The 21026-nt window shown below is 43.8% G+C and overlaps 1 protein-coding gene across 1 annotated transcript; it reads right to left on the bottom strand.

The window, feature by feature from the left end:
• Positions 1–37: 37 nt before the first annotated feature.
• Positions 38–20013, bottom strand: LOC308082190 (mitogen-activated protein kinase kinase kinase 12-like; the record flags this gene model as incomplete). The annotated part of the gene is made up of 13 exons (XM_080423861.1): positions 38–173; positions 439–742; positions 1513–1580; positions 2211–2928; positions 4018–4158; positions 6184–6300; positions 6875–6984; positions 8712–8820; positions 9190–9348; positions 12807–12965; positions 13470–13661; positions 14783–14966; positions 19503–20013. The coding sequence occupies 13 exons, from the start codon at positions 20011–20013 to the stop codon at positions 87–89; spliced, it is 2859 nt and encodes a 952-aa protein (XP_080279987.1). The 3' UTR covers positions 38–86.
• Positions 20014–21026: the final 1013 nt, after the last annotated feature.

The following is a 21026-nucleotide window of genomic DNA, read 5'->3' as shown; positions in this document are numbered from 1 at the left end:
CACGGTAAAGGGCTCTTCAATGTCTGTGAAAGAGAGAGGTCCATTCCATGGTCGGAGACTGGAGGTCTGTAGGTCTGGCTGAGTTTTCACCAGTTGTTGGGTAGACGGCTGGCCTCTACGCTGCCTGAGTGATCCAGCTCAGCACTGTCGCAGTCAGAATCATCATACAGGCCCTGTTTTAGAGAAAAGAGCATGGTTTGTTTGACTTGGAGCAGTGGCTCTCAAACTTCTTAATTTCAAAGACCCCCATAACTCTGAGAGTGCACAAATGGAACTCGATTTAGTTGATTATAAAAAAATCTATTATCATTTTTTGCGTCTATTTGTTGATAAAAGATCAATAACAACCTGCTTCTCGATTAATTTTGCTTAACCTACATGAGCAAGATTAAGTAGCGGTTACTGGTTCTAAATGTCGGTTTCATTGCCCACCCCTACCTCATAGTTGTTGTGGTCCGTGGTGTTGAGCTGGGTCTTGACCTGTTGCACGGCAGCCTCCTTCTCAGAGAGCCCGTCGGAGGCCAGTCGCGCCGTTTCTGCAGGGTCGGCTGGGATCTCGGAGCCCTGGGAGAGCAGGTCGTCGCTCTTGTCGTCCAGACGTTCGTCCGTGTTGGTGCTGACCACGTCGGGTGTGCCGCTGTGGGAGTGGTCCGTTGTGTTGCCCTCCTCGCCGTCTGAGACGGACAGGTTCTCTGAGCTGAAGGTGGACAGGGACTGGCACTTTGTCATGCTCACGGGACGCCTGGTGGACGAGGAGGACCATAGAAGAGTGAGTTAATACAAAACAGTCAAAGGTGCTGTGGTATTATTTATGTTAAAAAGTTAAAGCTCTATATTCTGATATAGTAGTCATTGCTGTAGAGTAGACAGAGTATTTGTTCAATAACTAGCTCTTTAGTAAACAGAAAACACATTTTCAGGTGGGACACCAATTTCATCCAGTCAGCAGAGAGGACCCTTTTATCAGTTTCAATTTCATATTGTTCCAGTTCCAATTTGGTCTGTTCATTTTTTTTTCTTCCCATCACTTCGAATTTCACTTGTTTATTGAAGAGTTCTCTCTCCTGATGGGATGAATTGGTATCCCATCCTGAAAAGGTATTTTCTGTTTAATAAAGAGCTAGAGAGATGGGGAGAGGCCTGTTACTGAAAAAACACCCTGTAACAATGATAACTATCAGAATGTAGAGCTATTTAACACTTGCTTTAACCATAAATATCACTTACACCACCTTTGATGACACCGAGAATAGGCGATGTACAAGCTCACAACTCTTCGCGACACGACGCGTTGTGAGCTTGTAGATCGTAAAGTTTCAGCAAAGCATTAAGAATTGGCATTAACAGAACTGTAGAATAAGCACTACTTGTGTGACTATTAGAATGCTAACAAGCCCTGGGGTGGGTAAGAAGGAGACGTAAACATGCTGTGTTTTTATTGAATAGCTCAGCACTGTTAACAGGTAGATATAAATAGTGGTCATAGAAGTGATGTGTTTTAACAGGCCTCACCGTCTCCTTGGCAACTCCACTTCGCTGTCCACTTCCCCTTCTTCCTCCTCTGACGATATTCCGCGTCTCTGCAGAGAACCAACCAATCAGTTTCAACTTGCACAGAGAACCAGCCAATCAATTTCAACTTGCACAGAAAAGCAACCAATCAGTTTCAACATGCAACCCGTTACCCACTGTGTAGCCTCTCCAACTATTCCACAATCTTAGAATGCTATATAGAGTCTGTGATTACGCCCTCTGAAAGCAGTAATCGTTCATCATTTCCATTAAATGATGATGATAATGATAATAATAATAATAATAATAATAATAATAATAATAATAATAATAATAATAATTCTGATGTTTTGGAGAAGGGCTAGCTTAAGGCTCTCTGAACCATCACTGTTTCATCCGCAACACTTAGCATAAAGACAGGACTCTGCCAGCAAAACAACTGGTACTGACAACTAAATGTCAGCACTTGGCATATTTGAGTACAACAAGGGAAAAGTCAATGCAGGCAAAAAATTAAGTAAGAAGGTTTGGGATTTCCAAAAACACCAATACAATTTGAACAATATAGGCATTTGGCAGACACTCTTATCCAAACAACATCTCAATTTGAAGATAATCGTTTGCTCCCTTGTATAAAACCAAGAACAGAGTTGCTTTTGGGGAACCAGGCTTAAAAGCAGATGTAACTGAAATGTCACCTGACTGCGTGTGACAGCGGCCCTGTAGAGCAGCGCTGCGGGCGTGAGGCGTTGACTTCTAGGCGAGCGCATGATCCCAGTCGCTTCCTCCTTCTCCTCGCCATCCTGGGGCACGCGGGGGGTTCCGAGCACGGACCCTCTCCCCGCGGCGGCCCCCCTCCCGCACGGCGAATCGGGGCTGCTGGAGAACGGAATAGACGCTGCGTCTTCGCTGGGCGTGTCACTGCGCGGAGGAGTCTCTGTGAGATCGTCGGTACACCCGACACCCACGTCTGGCCCGTCCTCTGTCCCTTGCCCTCCATCGCCGGAGGCCCCGAGTCCCGCTGACGCGCTCTGGCTGCCTCCCCTCTCCAGCCCTGGCCTCGACTGTCCCTTCCTGCGGCCCTCTGCCTCCAAGGTGGTGGAGATGAGGTCGGGGCTGGACGAGGACATCTTCTTGAGCAGGAGGTCGTGCTGCAAGCCCCTGAGGGCCGCGCTGGGGTCCAGGTGCTGCTTGTTGCTGGGGACAGAGGAGGTAGTGTTCACCAGAGCTAAGGAATTCGAGAGGGTGGCTTTCAGTTGAGCCAAGTCCCCGCTGCTGCCTTTGCCGGCCTTGCGGTAGCGTGGCTTCCCCCTCCGTGAGCGTCCGGGGGACGTGGAGCCCTTAGTGGGGATGGTGACCTGGGTCATGGAAGAGTCCAGCTTGGGAAGGATGACCTCTGACTTCAGTAAGTCTGGCCTGGAATGAGAAGAGATTGGATAAACCGATCAAAACAGTGGATAGTGATGCAAGAAGGCTGGATACATATGAGATGCACACCAATTGGTTTAGCCATTAAAGGGATATTTTGCAGATTTTTTACCTAAATCCTTTTGTTCTGATGTGAGGAGATCTTATATATATATATACGATATAGTGTGGGTAAATATTCTGTATCTTCTGTGAATTTCTTGTTTTGAGTCATTGGGAGTACAGTCGTATACTTCCACATTTTGTGTAGAAATACACAGAAGTATTTTCCCCACACTATACATATGATCTCATATCAGAACAATGGGATTTAGGTAAAAAAATGGTGAAATGTCTTTAATACTTCGTTTTTTTGTAGTTTATATTGCAATCCTCCAGTGAAGTGAACTTCAATCAAAGTTTGACTAAGACCATAACCTACAAACAGCGACGCTGCAATGTATATAGAGACATAAAACCCCTGTGATAAAATCATTTTAATGCTTCTGCTGCAGCCATGGTCAGGCAAGCGATACCTACAGTATACGTATCAAAATCCATTCCACCAGACTGTTGAACAGTTTCAACCTGGCAACCATCAGATTGCTGAACAAGCACTGAGCCCCGTCTGTTCATGCCAGGCTTCCCTGTCGACACAGGCTGCCTGCCACACAGGATTACATTATTTGTGTATATACTGTAGATGTATATGTTTGTGTACTGTCACTTATGTACTGTATACAGTACACCCATCCTCTGTCCCTCTGTCCCTCTGTCCCTTGACACTGACATGTTTGATATCTGACTGCTAAGTGTCTCACCTGCACAAGAGACTATACGCACAAGGGACTGTTTCTATATTTGCTTTTTGTTCTGTTTTGTATTTTTAACCATGCACCTTATACTGAAATCGCTCGTATTATATTAGGATTTGACCTGTTTTCCTTGTTTACCCCTTTCTTTCTTCTTTGACACTGCAAATAATGAGCGGAGCTTGTACAACAGAGAAGTAGAATTTCACCCACTTTTTTGTAAACCTGTGATGTGACAAAAAAGTAGAATCTTGCGTCTTTAATCTTGAACTCCTTGTCATCTCACCTCTTACTGTGTGATGGCAGTTTCTGAGGTACATTGCGTTTCTTCATGAGTTTCTCCATGGAGTTGGATGAGGCTCCCTGTCTGGAGCTGTGGTGCTTATTGAAGCAGCCGGGTATCTTCTTGTCCAGAGACTGCTCCCTCCTGTGACACACAGCACACCAACACAACACTTACTTAACCACTCTAACCCTCTATTAGTAACTGTAAGTAACTGTGCTTGGAGCGCTTCTACAACGAATCTCTTTGCCAAAAATAGCCGATCTACGAGCTCACAACGCGTCACAAGAGAACCGAATTCTGACATCACTGCCGCTAGAGGCTGCTATTCCCCTCGGTCACGGAGTTCCATCGAAAATACCATAGGTCTCAATAGCATCGTGGCATATACGAACTGTGTTCCAAAAATAGACAAATGTGATTTTTCTCATATGAAGCATCACTTGACGGTGAAAAAGTACTAGGTGCTGCAGAGGCCATACAGTACCTAATTATCCAACCCGATGACAATAATTGTTTTGGGATTGCTTGCCCCCAAAATACAACAAAAGAAACGTGGGGAAGCAGCATTTGTTTTGTATGCACTACATATCTGGAACAAACTCCCAGTCTTCTGCCACTCTTATTTCTTTTAAATCTCAACTGAAGACCTTTCTGTTTGCCGCTGCCTTTGATTGAGTTGTTTTCTTGTTTGTTCTCTTCTGCTTTGTAATTGTATTTTGTTTTTTTTACTTCTTTTGCTTTATGGATCTTAATGTGATTTTATAATTGTGTTTCCTTTGCTTGATGTTTTGTGTAAAGCACTTTGAATTGCCTTGTTTTTGGCTATACAAATACAATTGCCTGTTTATAATAATAGATTATGATTACACAATATTGATTTACTTCAAACAACTTCTCTTTAACTTTGGATTCATTCAAACTTTATTCTTGGGGAAAACGTGGCAGCCCTACAGCAGATTGAGCATACTACGTATGCTCAATAGTCATTCCTGGTGTAACAGATAGAATTTACACACAAGAATATTTTCACGGGGTGTGCACACACACGTATACGCACTTTGGTGTCACACAGAATTTCGTCACAGGGTTTGCACACGTACACACACTTCTGGTGTCACACAGAATTGCGTTTGGTCGTCTGTGTGTAATGTGTATATTGGTAGGCCATATACTGTACAGTTCAGTAGCACCCCCAATTAATACTCAAGCTCCCCCTCAGCACACCCAATAAAAATCCACTGGCGCCGCCACTGCATTACCTCATTATTGTATTTAAGGACAGAACTAAGCAGTTTGAAAAGGAGTTTGGTGAGATAATTTGGCTGCCATGTCCACATATTTCTACTGACTTCTATCCACATGTTAGAGAGCTGGTGTTTAACCTGACTTTCAGTCTGGAGTGACTGACACGTTAAAGCGTCACGGAGGTCTCGCTTGTCGAAAAAGAATAATGTGTTTCAAGTGATGCAATGCATCGTTACAGTGGCTTGAAAATCTGTTCTCTTCGTCATACTACGGAGTATACATTAAAGGTAGGGTAAGTGATTTGCGTTGGTTAAAATAATTGTTAAATAGCTCTATATTCTGATAGTACTCATTGCTATAGAGTGTTTGTTCAGTATTAGGAGTCTCCTTGTCTCTCCACCTCTTTATTAAACAGAAAATGCATTTTCGTTTCAGTTTCAGTTTCATTTCCAATTTTATCCAACCAGGACAGAGAACTCAATCAGGATACAGATTAAACAAGTGAAATTGGAAGTGATGACACTAAGAAATGAGCAGACAAAATTGGAACTGGAACACTATACAAATTAAGCTTAAAAATGGGTACTTTCTCCTGATTGGCTGAGATTTTGACACCTACCGAAAAATGTATTTTCTGTTTATTAAAGAGCTGGAGACTCAGGGAGACATCTGTTACTGAAAAAACACTCTATAGCAATGATTACTATCAGAATATAGTATTTTAACCTTTTAACGAAATACTTTTTGTTTTAACCAAAAAATATCACTTACCCTACCTTTAAGCTTAGTCGTACGGCAGTCTAGCACGCTGAAAATGGCAGATCTACAAGCTCCCAAGGCGTCATTTTTGGCACACAACCTCATTGTGTGCCGAAAATAAGTCTAAATCAGGCTTTAGGCTTTAAGTTGAAGCATCCATACTTGAACAGTTCTTTCTCTTTGAGTTCCAGTTGGAGCATGACAGCATTCAGTTCCATGTAGAGGTTGTTGGCTCTCTCCAGCTTCCTCTCATAGTGCTCCCGGATGTCCAGCGCATGTCTGCGTGTACAGGGCATGTACAGTCAACACACACCCATATATGTACAGTACTGTCAGTACATGCATTTTTGCACGAGTTGTGCTTTTTCATGCTTTATGTCGGTGATTCTCAACCTTTTTTCAAGGACAATTTGTTATCTTTGGGACCCCAATCAACACTGTAAAATCCTCCCTGTTAATTAAACCCCTGACAGTGTACAAATGTCAGGGAATGTTGGTTCCAAGGACCACGGAGCAACACTTTGGTCAAGAACACTATTGTTTGATTCAAACAGTTTGTTTGAAGTTGTGATGAATTAGTAGACAAAACAGTAGAATAAACATTTTATATAGTTAGGGTGTTTTTATGATATCAGTGTCAAAGAAGACATGTTATAGAAACATAATCTCAATATTAAGAAATAGACAGAAAACCTAGTGTCTCGCCATGTAGACACTTAGTGGCTCCGAAATTGTAACAATATTTAACCTTATGGGTCCATTTAACTTAACACAGATTTGACTATATATCCTCCTCCTTCATGTTTTATGTGTCCCCTTTATGGGCCCCGGGTTGGATAGTTGTGTTCCTGACCTGAGTTCTTCTCTGCGTCGTATGATCAGTTCCTCATCCAGCCTGTGGAGGCACGTCCCCTCAGATTTAATCTTCTCAAAATGGCTCCTCACCTCTTCTCTCCACTCCGCCTGCTCCATCACAGCATATATAGCAACCATCAAAGCCAGTAATCCAACAGCACATAATTTGCAAAGGTTTCGGGGTTAGAGGGGGAAGTTATTTAAAAAATACAAGCGATAACATTATTTGTTCTGCATGTTGTTAATGATTACGGTATAAAGCCTGATTTGTACTTGTTGTATGATTGTGTCCCAAACTGAAAATAGCTGATCTACAAGCTTACAAGCGCTGTGAGTGTCTAGATAGGCTATTTTTTGGCATGGGACACCGTCGTCCGATGGTTTTTATTCTCCTTATAGCTGTTCCACTTCAGAAAGGACAGATGACAGAAGTGTAAATGCTACTATGCACCTTAGAATCGCCTGGGTAAAAGCGTTTGCTATGCAAATGAGGCCTGCGTGTGTCAAACCAAAGCCATCATAGCTTTGGGAAGACAACCCGAGATACTGGATGAACTGACACAACACCAACACCAAAAAGTGCAGTGTGGGCATTTTCTGGAACACAGTGGAGCGTGACAGCCGTTAGCTGTTAGCTGTCAAATCAAAGGATAAAGGGGTTTAGATATGTGTGTGTGTGTGTGTGTGTGTGTGTGTGTGTGTGTGTGTGTGTGTGTGTGTGTGTGTGTGTGTGTGTGTGTGTGCGTGTGCGTGCGTGTGTGTGTGTGTGTGTGTTCTGCTCTTCTTATCAAGCTAATGGACTTTGTGAGCACTCTCCTATCCCCCCCTCTCTCTCTCTTCCACTACCCCCTCCTCTCACTCTTTCTCTTTCTGTCTCTCGTTCCTCTGCGCTCCACCATTAAAACAATCAATATACTCCCCCCAGAAAATACTTCTCACTAACGTCACAAGAAAAATCCATTATAGGGGGAGAAGGGAATAAAAGTGGTGTGGTGGAGGCGGGGGGGGGGGGGGGGGGGGTCGGTTACACAAGGACAACGGGGATTGGATGGGGTAGAAGGATCGAGCGGCAGACAGGGGAGGGACGAGGGATGATTTGTGTTTTGCGTCATTAGCTATAATCAAGTGAAGGGGCAGTGGTTTTGCTGCAAGCAGAGGAAATGCACGACGCACTGATAGTTTGTAGTACATGCGTATACAGTACAGTACACACGGGTGTCTACAGTACATTGTGAGCGCGTGCTCATGTTTGCGCATGGTCTGTCTGCAAGCTTGATTATGTGTACGCGTGAGCATGCGCATGTGTCGCCCCTGCGTCGTAAAAGGGGTGTGTGGTTCTACATGGATGCCTGAGTAATGACATGCGTGTCCTCCACATGTACATGTACATTTCCAAGGGCCTCGTCCTTCAGCGGCGTGTCTTTTATTAGCCTGATAAATCTTGCAGCAGCAGACAGCAGGCTGATTGGAGGAGAGGGGAGGATATATACGCCACAACGGGTGTGTTAGAGTAGTGATTCTCTTTCATTTGAAGGACCCCCAGTTTGATATGCATTAGGCCACGGACCCCCATTTGATAGGATTTCTTAAATCTCAACCTACACTGTAAAGTCCTCAGTCTTCATTTAACTCTGAGAGTGTGCAAATGGAACCAAATGTACCCGTAACAGCACTCCCTGTCGAGAGATGTTGCTTAACCCCCTTAAACCCTACATACTTTGTTGACCGTGGTTATTTTTGGGAATGTTCACCTATTTTCTATTATGATATGCCCATATCATAATATGGGCATATTATGATGTGTGGCATCAGGGACAGAAAAGAGAGTCACCAACCTGGGCATGGAAGTAAGTCTCTTGCGGCGTGGACAGAATGTCTGCAGCAGCAATGTCCAAATGTAAGAGAATCTGTCGGAATGAGGGTCTGTTTCTGGGTTTGCTGCTCCTGTCGGCAGAAAAATTCAGTGTTTTCTTTGTCAGTAAAAGATGTTTGTATTTCACTGCTCTCTACCCCAAACTCCAAAGTAAAACCTTTTTTTCTCTCCAAATCAAGTCAAGTCAAACTCTGTTTATAATTCACATAACAAGAAGAAAAAAAAATACTAACCAAAGACAAATAATTAATACAAAACGTAATATACCAAAAAACTGTTCAAAACTGTATGTAATACACAAAACAATATGTACCGTATACTGTATAAGACATTCTCGTCTCTCTGTATTGATCCTGTTATTTTATGCCACCGATCTGACAATTTCACTCCCTTCCATTTTCTCCCTCTAAGTCACTCTTCTTCTGTCTCCTCCCACTCACCAGCATTGTCGTAGCAGGATCTTGAAGCCATCTGGACAGCTATCGGGGATAGGCAGGGACAGGCTGTTGTTGCCCACTCCCCAGATGATGGCCGATGAGTCCACGTCTTTGTAGGGCACCTCTCCTGTCAACATCTCCCACAGCACCACCCCAAATGACCTGCACAGAGATGTTCCAGGGACCGTTAGCCGTTTACAACAAATCGGCCAGACGTGAAATGACCTGATGAAGGTCTAGACTGGAACTGGAACGCAGCCTTTCAACTTTACTATAAAAAAAAAAGAATATCCTGTTTTTAATGCGGAGAGTTTCGGCCTGGACATAGGAGGAATCGTTCACGTGACAGTTGCTGTTTTTCAAACATATGCATACCGTGTTAAGCTAACATAATGACTTCTTATCTATTTTCCATATAAAACTCATTTTTGGGGAGCGGGTATTCTATCGTGATGCAACGCATTGTCGGCAAGTGAGTGCGACACCATCATACTACGGAGTGTATATCTGGTACTTGATTTTGTGTGTGTGTGTGTGTGTGTGTGTGTGTGTGTGTGTGTGTGTGTGTGTGTGTGTGTGTGTGTGTGTGTGTGTGTGTGTGTGTGTGTGTGTGTGTGTGTGTGTGTGTGTGTGTGTGTGTGTGTGTGTGTGTGTGTGTGTGAGTGCGTGCGTGCGTGCGTGCGTGTGTGCGTGCGTGCGAGCGCGTGTGAGCTGTAAAAAGGCCATGTAGTGGTTTTCTTTATCTTTCCCTGGTGGATCCATTCTTGATCTGATTGGTGCCAAGGATATAGGCAGGTATTGCGATAACAAGCGTGATATAATGCATAATTCATAGTCACCTGAACTATCTACCCGATAGAATAGATAGTATCTATCTAAAACGTTCACTCAAAGGTGATTCCCCCTTCCACGTCTTACACTAAACGGGCAGTAATTCTAACACAACTCCATCAGTAGGTCTGACAAAGGTGGCTGAAGATGTCCTGAAATGGCCACTGTTCCACAGCTCTACCACTGTTGGTCTGCATGGGGACCTGTGATGCAGGCCCATGGGACGGTAACTATGGAAGGTTTGTTGATGATGGAGCCTTGAATCGCCATGGTGACCCACCCACGTAGGTGCCAACAGCATTGCACGGCATTGAGGATGTGTGTGTGTGCGTGTGCGTGTGCGTGTGCGTGTGCGTGTGCGTGTGTGTGTGTGTGTGTGTGTGTGTGTGTGTTAGCATGTATGTTTAGAGTTTCTTCATCTCCTTGCTTAGCATTCATAGAGGAGCATAACTTTCACCTGTGTTTTCATGGGGTTATGTGGTACAGTACCACATCTATTACTGTATGCAGACTACCTAATGGATGTCAGAAAGATGATGGATGGTTGTTAATGGGTATTATGTAGCACCACCGTACAGTAAAGCATCCATCAATAATTTAACTGGTGACTCATTCCGATTGATTTGGTCTTTTATAACAGCATAGAGAGCGATACATGTAATTTAATTTCGCATCGGCTTGATGTTGGTTGCATATGAAATATATACGATTTCAAATGCATAATGCAGTGGTTCTCAAACATTTTCATGTCAAGGACCCCCAAATTGATATGTATTTGGCCACGGACCCCCATCTGAAAGGATTTTGTGCAAGGGAACCCCGGAAGAGAACATTTGTGTTATAAATGTCTACGTTATTCCAAATGTTTCACATAAAAAAATAATACTCAAAAATAGCCTGAGATAGAGCTTGTAGATCGGCAATTTTTGAACTGCAGTATAAAATAGGTTTAAAGTGGTTAAACTGATTGTGAAGCTATATTAACACAGTTTTGCTGGGGACCCCCTGGAACCCCTTCAAGGACCCCTGGGGGTCCCCAGACCACACTTTGAGAACCACTGGTATAATGTGAGAGAAATAGAGTGGATGTGGCTTACAGATTGAGTGAGAGAATGTTCATTGGTGCACTGATCTCATTCTGCTGGCTCAGCTCATTTTGTCCTTCAATTTTTAATCAGGAGAGTTGAGTTATTGGTGCTGAGCTGGGAAATACTATAAAGTGGGCACTACTAGCTAGTTGTATATCTTACTGTTGTGTATTGCAATGGTTCTCAAACGTTTTCATGTCAAGGACCCCCAAACTGATTATGTATTAGGCCGCTGACACCCATTTGAAAGGATTTTGTGCCAGGGACGCACAGAAGAGAAAATTTGTGTTTTTCCCAATTCCACAATTGTCTTTTCTTTTTTGTGATGCTATATTAACATATTTTGCTGGTTACCTCCTGGAACCCCACAAGGCCCCCTGGGGGTCCCCAGACCCCACTTTGAGAACCACTGGTGTAAGGGCTTTAGAAACAGTTCTTGTTTCCAGACCCTGGGGTCAACTAGAATAGTCAATGTCCTAACTGATGTACTGACTGATTGACAGACTGACTAATGTGTCATATGATTGTGTCGCCGAAAATAGTTATTTGTTAGTTCTTATTTGGGAAGATAAACGCGTTCATATTGAAACGTAACATTGAATTGATTTAAGAACGAATGATAACTTCCAGTTCGCCAATTCTGCCACCAGAACAGAAAACAGATTAGAAGGAAGTAGGTTTCAGTTTACGAGGGTGCGACTGAGCTAAGTCAACTTACAGGATGTTGTACTGCATTTAAATCATTATGTTATGTCATATTGAATGATAAGTTACATTGTATGCAGTTACAATGATTTCCTAAAATTCTTTATTGTGTATTTATATAAATCATTTTCCAGGATTATCCAGAACCCTGGTAGAGCTGTCACAGAATGTTAGTACAAAATAAAATGAACAACATACAGTACAACAAAAGACCCAACCACAACCTTTCTCCCTCTCTCTGACACTCCGTGTGTGTACAGTCATTTACATACATTTAAACTAAATTCTATACACCCATGCCCTCTTATTTTCTTTTCCTACATCAAAAGCTTTTTAATCCTATTTTCACATCTCTGCTAATGCACTGCTGGCCCGTGGCCAAACCCACTGCAGGCTTGGAAGGTTACTCCAGCCTCTCCTGAGCACTGCAGCATCTGGTGAATCAATTATTAAATTAGCCAGCGTTCCTTTCAGGACGGAGAGGGGGAGAGAGAGAGAGAGAGAGAGAGAGAGAGAGAGAGAGAGAGAGAGAGAGAGAGAGAGAGAGAGAGAGAGAGAGAGAGAATGTAGGAGTGGAGATTAGTGCTAAACTCAGGGCAACCCATCTGATATGGTAGTGGGCCTATACGATTTCATGTAATGAGATATTGTACATAATACCACATAGATTTTTCTGGTAATAGGATAGCAAACTGTATAGTAAAGTATAACTAATGGGATCCTATGTTGATTTAACGAGAGATTACACTAATCGTGAGGAGAAAATTTGGGGGGGAAAAAAGCAGTTTTACCACGTAAACCGCCATTTATACTTCGACATTTATACTTTGTGATATAAAATAGCAAATGAATAGTTTGCGAAAATAGCGACAACAGCAAAAATAGCAGATCTACAAGCTCACAACGTGTCACATCATACATGTTTCACCTATTATGATGTGCCCAAAATAGGGACAGCAGGTTGAAAGTAATTAAAGAGGGGGGGCTGACACTTACCAAATATCAACCTTCTCTGAGACAGGCTCATTGCGAATGACTTCAGGAGCCATCCAAGCCACCGTACCAGCAAAGGACATCTTGGTGCTCTTGTCACTTAGCTCCTTGGATGTACCGAAATCAGAGATCTTCACTGCGTCATCGTAGGTGATCAGCATGCTGTAAACAAAGAATCCGAAGAAAAAGAAACATGCCTGAAGTTTATGTCTCATGTATGATCAAAAGAACAACCTATGGACAAATGTAAAGGACGGCTATATTAAAACATCGAATTGTTGAATGTATACATTTTGACTTATCTTTACAATATACAATAATGCTGCTACTTGATACAATTCTTACACACAGAAGAAGACAGCTCTTCAGAAATTAACCAAGAAAATGAGTCAGTCTGCAACGCAAACCACGCTCTGCAGTAGTGGGATTGACCCTCGTGTCCCTATTCTGGGCATGTCATTATAGGTGAACATTAAATGAAAATAGGCAATATTTTGCAGAAATGAGCAGTTGCAACTCGTTGTGATAATGCAACGTTTCTTCTCTGGCGATTGGGTTGATAGATAAGGCTTATCGTCTAGCTACCACTCATGTAACATTTGCTGTTTGTTGTATCAGTGGGAGTTACATCAGGTTCAATCAATGCAGGTCCACTGAGTGACTCACTTGGGTGACTTGAGGTCTCGGTGGATAATCTTGTGAAGATGCAGGTAGTTCATTCCTCCTGCGATACCCATGGCCCACTCCATCAAGAGGGAAGGGGTGATCTTTCTGCCTGCCCTCAGCACCTCGTACAGTTGGCCCTGGGCACAGTATTCCATGATGATGCAGTAACAAGGAGGCAGGGTACAGATACCCCTGAAACAGCAGAGAATTACAGTGGATGTTAGTACAGAAGTTGGCATGCTACAATGCTTAGTACAGGGATAAGAGTGGAACGGAATAAAGTACAACAGAGCTACAGAATACAGCCAACAGTGTTAATTAAACACGTTGGATGTTTTTCTGTGTAGTAGGATAGATATAAAATAAGTATCTGTATTTTTCATGGTCCGTGAAAACACAGCCAAAACATACCAAAAACCAAGTTACACTGATATCATAATAAAATTGTACAATGATCATGCCAAATGTTTTCTATTTTCTCTCGAAGAAATAATTCAATCATTCAATCACTAGTGCATACAGAGATATACAGTTTCATTGGTAGACTCTTACGCTTCAGTAAATACCGTCAGGGCTCTACAGTGGGAATATTTCACTTGCTTTTGCACCTAAAAATAGATATGTGCAAAATGAACAAATAATAAACAGTGTGTGAAATTGCACACAGGCATTGAATGACGAAGCTGATTTTTTAACTTCACAAATTAAAGGAGGTTTATTAGCATTTTGCCCCAGGCTATGGGATCCGTAGTCGTGGTCCCATAACCCAGACGGATGGCCACGTTGTGGTTTTATTGGTTGTTGGTTGGTTGTCAGGGTGACTGTGGTAGGGGTTTGTGAAATTGGCCTCTGCTGTGAGTGGAGATGGGGGGGAGTGATTCACGGGAGCAGTGCCAGAGTTAATTGATTGGCAAGTGATTCCAATTTTGTAATTGTGCGCTCCTCTTTATGGTAGCATAGTTGGACCCTGTCCTCAGGGCTACACACACACACACAACACCTGAAAGAACGCCAGCAGAGAGAGAGAGAGCTGGCTCAATGGTACAAAGTTATACATTACTTTGATTTAAATGCATAGCAAGCAGCAGACCTAGCAACGCAGGGCTATATAGACTTGGCACACCAATAATCCTGAGTTGTTCACGTACATGTCTAGTCAATAAAGTGCAGAAGCTTTAATTACAAAATGGTTTCATCAATTGTGTCGGCAAGACCCCACTGTAGCACTCATGTGACATACTGTAACAACCTATAGGCGGACGGGGGACATATGAAAAAACGTTAGCATCGATCTCTGACTATCCTGCACTCACTTGAACGTGATGATGTTGGGGTGTTTGAGCTTGCGTAAGTGCTTGATGTCTGTCTCTTTGACGTCTCTGACTTTCTTCACAGCCACCTCCTTGCCGTGCAGTTTACCCAGGAAGACGGCCCCCTGGGCCCCGCTGCCGACCCACTGCAGGTCTGAGATCTCCTCAAACGGAACCTCCCACAGCTCTGAGACACGGAGAGAAGACAGGGGTGGAGAGGTTAGTGTGTGTGTGTGTACAGCATATAGAGAGGAGAGAGAGCTACAATAGAGATATGGATAAACAGCTGGCAAAGACAGATTTTTGAGGATCTGAATGAATCATCCTAAAATGGTGTGGATTCCCTGTACAACTGATAAGGCTTTCAGACAGTTACTGTAGCTAAATTAATTAGCAGTTATCTGGCTTACTGACTTGAATCCCTTTACATATATTAGCCTACATCTTAACCACTTGAACCCTATAGCATCCCTATTCTGCGCATGTCATAATAAGCTAACATTCGTAATCATATATAAATCCTATATATGATTTGTGTTGTTGAAATGTAAAAAAAATATTCCACATTTCTTTTGAAAATAGCAGTCGCATTGAGCTTGTAGATCGTCTATTTTCAAATAGCCGATGTATATAGGGTTAGAGTGGCTGATTTTGATGCTATATTAAGTCATTTTGCAGGGGACCCCCTGTGTGTGTGACCAAGCAGTCTGGGCTTGTTTTCGTAGACCTGTCCGCTTGTTTCTCTCACATAATCTGGCAACAGTGGACATACCGGTAAGCATAGAGACAAAGCCTGTTCTCGACAGCTAGGTCCCTTCGGCACGATGCTGTAAAAATACATTAGAGTTACAATCCGTAGGTTTTATGTCTCTCCCGACGGAGAGAGCTAATTGCAACGATGTCAGACCTACAATAAAGATGGCGGCGCATCTAGTGTCCAATCCATGCTGTCTGCTTAAAATAACTTTATTATCACTGCCAAGTAGCCGGTGTCCTAGCCCAGTGGTTCTCAACCTTTTCAGGCCGTGACCCCCCAAGATAATCATATTTGAACTGGGTACCCCCCAAAATAATCATATTTGAACTGGGGACCGCCCAAAATAATCATATTTGAACTGGGTACCCCCAAAATAATCATATGTGAACTGGGGATCGCCCAAAATAATCATATTTGAACTGGGGACCCCCCAAAATAATCATATTTGAACTGGGGACCCCCCAAAATAATCATATTTGAACTGGGGACCCCCAAAATAATCATATGTGAACTCCCCACCCTGTAATTGTAGGAGTTGAGGCATTACATTTAGTTTGACTTCCCACAGATACATAGCAGATCTACAAGCTCACAATGCCTCTTTCTTTCTTATTTGACAATTTGGCCAATGTTTGACCAATTTTTATAATTTTACAATTTTAGTTTGTTAATTACTTTTGGTGCAGTAACGTTCTTTTTTCATTTTTTTTTATTTAGGTATTAAAAAGGTCTTAAAAGTCATTAAATTGTCACATTTCTCAATGGAAGAGTATAGGGAGACCACCTCCAACCACTGAAGATGCAGTAGTTATACTGTATTAACATACAGTACATTACTCTACCATTGGTTAACACACGAACCTTAGCTTATAGACTTTTAGAGATTTGGTGGAGATGGAAAAAAGGATGGGGCCAACCAAGTACACACCCCTGAGGCGCCCCGGTCACCGAAGAATATAGGATTTAGTTTAGCTTAGTTGTGTGTGTGGTCACAGCTAAAAACAGTGAGGTACAGTAAAGCAATTACGGGATGAACTAAGAGTCACACACACACGCACGCACGCACGCACGCACGCACGCACACACACACACACACACACACACACACACACACACACACACACACACACACACACACACACACACACACACACACACACACACACACACACACACACACACACACACACACACACACACACACACACACACCGCATGTGTGACCCCCTGTTCTGTACTTGAACCCTCGCTGTACCTCAACCTGAGACGTTGGGGTATGCGTGCGTGCAGACAGACAGGGAGCTCTAATCTGCAGTGGATAATACTCGCTCAGTCCCCTAAATCCTGCTTAGCACCATTGTGGGGCTGCCACAAAACATGATTCCAACACTCAGCAGGGGGGCGGAGGGGGGAGAAGGGATTTGAGAGCCCAACGTTATGGTGTATGGTGGAGGAAGTAATGGTACTGTGTAGAGCAGTGGTTCTCAACCTGTGGCCCGGGGCCCACTGGTGGGCCGTGAGGGTATTGCACGTGGGCCCCCAAATATTTGGCAAAACACTAGGATTTTAATTATGATATAACATTAGAATATTAAAAAAGTGACACCAATAAATAAGAACTTAAAAGTATACTACGCTAGTTCCATTGATCCAAGGTGGAGCACAATCGATTTGATCGATCATTCAAATAAATATGCTCTGCCATGCGTTGTGAGCTTGTACTGTAAATCTGCAATATTTGATATGTTTGGAGAAGAAAAACACAATAATGACGCCAGGGTTAAAGAGGTTAAGGGAAGGGGGCAAGAGGGAGATTCCCCACAGATCAACCAGGGGTCTGTGAGGCTGGGGGGCAGACAGACAGACAGACAGACAGACAGACAGACAGACAGACAGACAGACAGACAGACAGACAGACAGACAGCTTAATAGAGAGGATGCACAGTCCAGGGCAGACGCACCACTGCTGTTCTGCACCGCGGGAGAGGAGATAGAAATGCATCCATCATATTAATCAGGGCGATATGAATGATTAATGATCTCTGGGCGATTGATTGGGTTTTCTGCCTCTAATGAGCCCATAAAACGTTCTATCAAGCTATATCAGATACATCAGATATGTAAACCCCTAGCATCCTCCCCACGTCTGTCTCCTTTGATCCGATAAACGGGAATCATTTTAAGACATTTAACAGAGCCCCTGCATTTTCTTTTTTTAGAACAGCTGAATCCTGCTCAAAACAAAGTAAAATCCTGTTGTATATTTCATTATCCACTGTGGAATGACTGTTCATATTTACCCACACTGGAGATAGATTGTTTATGTACACTATGACTGTATTTACAGTATTTACACCTCTGAATGCTACTGTTAATACTGTTGATATACTGTTTAACTACTCTTGACTGTTTTACCGCATACAGCATGAACATGTCAAATCCCAGGCAGTCCAAGTGCAGAGGGCCAAGCAAGACCCTAAATCTCCTTTTGTTTTGTTTATTCCTAACCCCTGTGCGTTACTACCTGTTTACTCTTACTATTATCATTATTATTATTTTGTATCTGTCCTGTATTTCAACTGTGACCCTGTCATGATGACAGCTGAATTTCTCCCGTGTGACAAAAAAAAAACCTCTCCTCAGTGTTACCTTAACTCAGAAACTGTACTACTGTAACCAAATGGATTAGGTTACCGTCTCTGAGTTACAAATGGATAAATGACTGTAACATGGGAGGAGGATTTTTACTGTGTATACTGTGACAGTGTTCCATTAAAGCCCCTTATTTATTTACTCTCCTTCTATAATGCCATGCCAGCTAATAGTCGGACTGTCTGAGAGACAGCACGGGTGCAGATGGGCTTGGAGCGATAATAGGAAGGGATGAAAGGCAGGGGAAAGGCGACAAGGAGATATAGATGGAGCGGGGGAGGGGAGGGGAGGAGGGGGGGGGTTGCTGGAGTCAATTGGGTGATAAAACGTCAGAGGAATAGCAGCCGAGAGAGAGAGAGAGAGAGGTATGAAACAGCCACCCCCATCCTCGACATGTGTGTGTGTGTGTGTGTGTGTGTGTGTGTGTGTGTGTGTGTGTGTGTGTGTGTGTGTGCGCGTGTGTGTGTGTGCGCGTGTGTGTGTGTGCACACACTCCAAAGTGTATGCATGGCCTGCGAGTGATAGTGCACATCTATGTGATTGCGTACAATACTCGTTAGCGCCACGGTCGCATGTGTGCGTGCCTACCTACCAGTACTGAAACCCTCAGTGCTCTGTGTGTGTGTGTGCGTGTGTGTGTGTGTGTGTGTGTGTGTGTGTGTGTGTGTGCGCGTGCGTGCGCGCACACGCACGCATGTGCCAGGTTTGTGTTAATAGAGATGAGAGGTGCGCAGGTCAGCGCGTGGCCATACATTATGCATGAAGCAGATTTGGCAGAGGGGTCCCAGGGGAGCTCTGCGCCATTGTAGTGACTGCAGACATAAACAACACAGCGTCACGGGCAAGCTGGTTTCACTAGGGAGAGTGTGGGGGCAGGGAAGAGGATGGGAGCAAAATAATAGTAGGTGTTCTCTCTCTGTGTGTGTGTGTGTGTGTGTGTGTGTGTGTGTGTGTGTGTGTGTGTGCGTGCGTGTGTGTGCGTGTGCGTGTGCGTGTGCGTGTCTCTCTCCTGTCAGAGAGAGTGCTTGTTTACAACATGGCTTTTGTGGGAGTCATTTCACTACCGACTGGTTAATGTAATTAAATTGGAGGATAGAATCACATAATTACCATATCAAAGCTTCAGCCTGGAATTAAAGGCAAGCTAGTGGTTGCTTTTCTTGGGGTGCTAATATAAAGTAAAAGCAATCATTAGTTCCACTGTGTGTGTGATTGTGCGTGTGCGTGTGCGTGTGCATGTGCATGTGCGTGTGTTTGTGTGCATTTAATGGTGGAAGCTGTGCCTGTCTGTGGGGGTTCGGCGGTGGGTCTTACCCTCCAGGTTGTGTTTGTGCTCTGTGGAGTAGGCTTTGCCAATCATTGTCCAGACAGGCCTCAGACACCCAAACAGTCCCTCCAGGAAGCCTCCTCCCCCTCCGCTGGACTGGCACTGTAACCGGGCATCGCCCGCCTGGCTCCTGACCGCGCTGCACTCCCCGCCGTTCCCCTCGCCCTCCGTCCTCCCTGAGCTGCCGTCGTTCTCGTGGAGCTTCAGCACGGTGTTGTTAAACTGCTCTTGCTGCTCCTCGCTTGGCGTGGGGCTGTGTCCACAGGTGTGCCCTCCTCCTCCTCCACCTCCTCCTCCGCCACCACCTCCACCCTCCGGTTCCACCGCACCACCCACTATAGAGAGGACATTGCGTATGACACACTGGGTGGGGGTCAGGTCCATTTCCGGGGTGCAGGGCGTTTCGGCCCGTCTAAAGGCGGGCGGCTCGGACATTGGCGAGTTGAAGCCGGAGAGGGAGGGAGAGGGGGCACGGCTTTCGTGGAGGATCAGTGCCATGATGGGGGTCTGCAGTCATTGGAACAAGCCAGAAACTAAGAGCCTTGACAAGAGAGAGAGAGAGAGAGAGAGAGAGGGAGAATGGATATTGTTATGAGAGCCACATAAAAAACGACAATCTTAGTGAGCTTTTACATGGTAAGTATACAGTTGATACACTTGACAGGAGTGCGCCGCCATACATTTTCTGGACATGCATCTGGAAATGTTGTCAGCTACATATTATTTTCCTGCTAATCAGCTGTCAGGGTGGTTTGGTGGTTGGCAATCTGGGAACCGATCGGCAAAAAAGGTTTTTTTTTTCCCCCTTTGAATTTGCGGAGCTTTGAATCTGTCTTGAGAGATTAGGTGGCTGGTAACCCAGGAAGAGTAGTCTTCACTGTGGTGAGGACTAATGGGGATCCGTACTAAACAATAAACAGTAAACTTAAGTGTCCAAGGTTTTATCTTCTGGCCTTTGTGGAGAGGGGCACTGATTTACACCTATGGATTTAATAGAAGTATCAAAACAAAACCTAGTTCATTACAAGTTGCACATTCAGTCTGTTTTTTACACTCCTAAGAGACATTTATAATTAGATTTTGTGTCTCACCCAGCTATATATTTTGAAAATTCTGTCAAGGCAAAGCAGTGTTCCATTTTTTAAGACACATGTCATATAGTTTAATAAAAGGTAGGTAATTCTTATTTGGCATCATCATGTATGAGCATAAGTGTTTATTAATGTTATCTCTGTGTGGTCAGTTCACAAATTAAGCCATGTTTACAGAATTCTGAAGTGATAATAAGAGTAGATGGCATTCTACATACTGTATGTACTGTCTCTACTCTGCAACTGGGTTTTGGAGATAAGGTAATACATCTTTATGTGGGGCTAGAGATATCAAACCAAAACTACTGCCCAGAGTGTATAGAATGATTTGCACAAACTGCCTTGTGATTACAAATATGAGAAGACCTCAGTTTACATATTCATTCCATCAAATCAACTCAACTGTCTCCATGGGCATTG

The sequence above is a fragment of the Gymnoscopelus braueri genome (assembly GCF_963280865.1).
Source record: "Gymnoscopelus braueri genome assembly, chromosome: 3".
Lineage (NCBI taxonomy): Eukaryota > Metazoa > Chordata > Actinopteri > Myctophiformes > Myctophidae > Gymnoscopelus > Gymnoscopelus braueri.
This window is presented reverse-complemented; position numbering and strand designations above follow the sequence as displayed.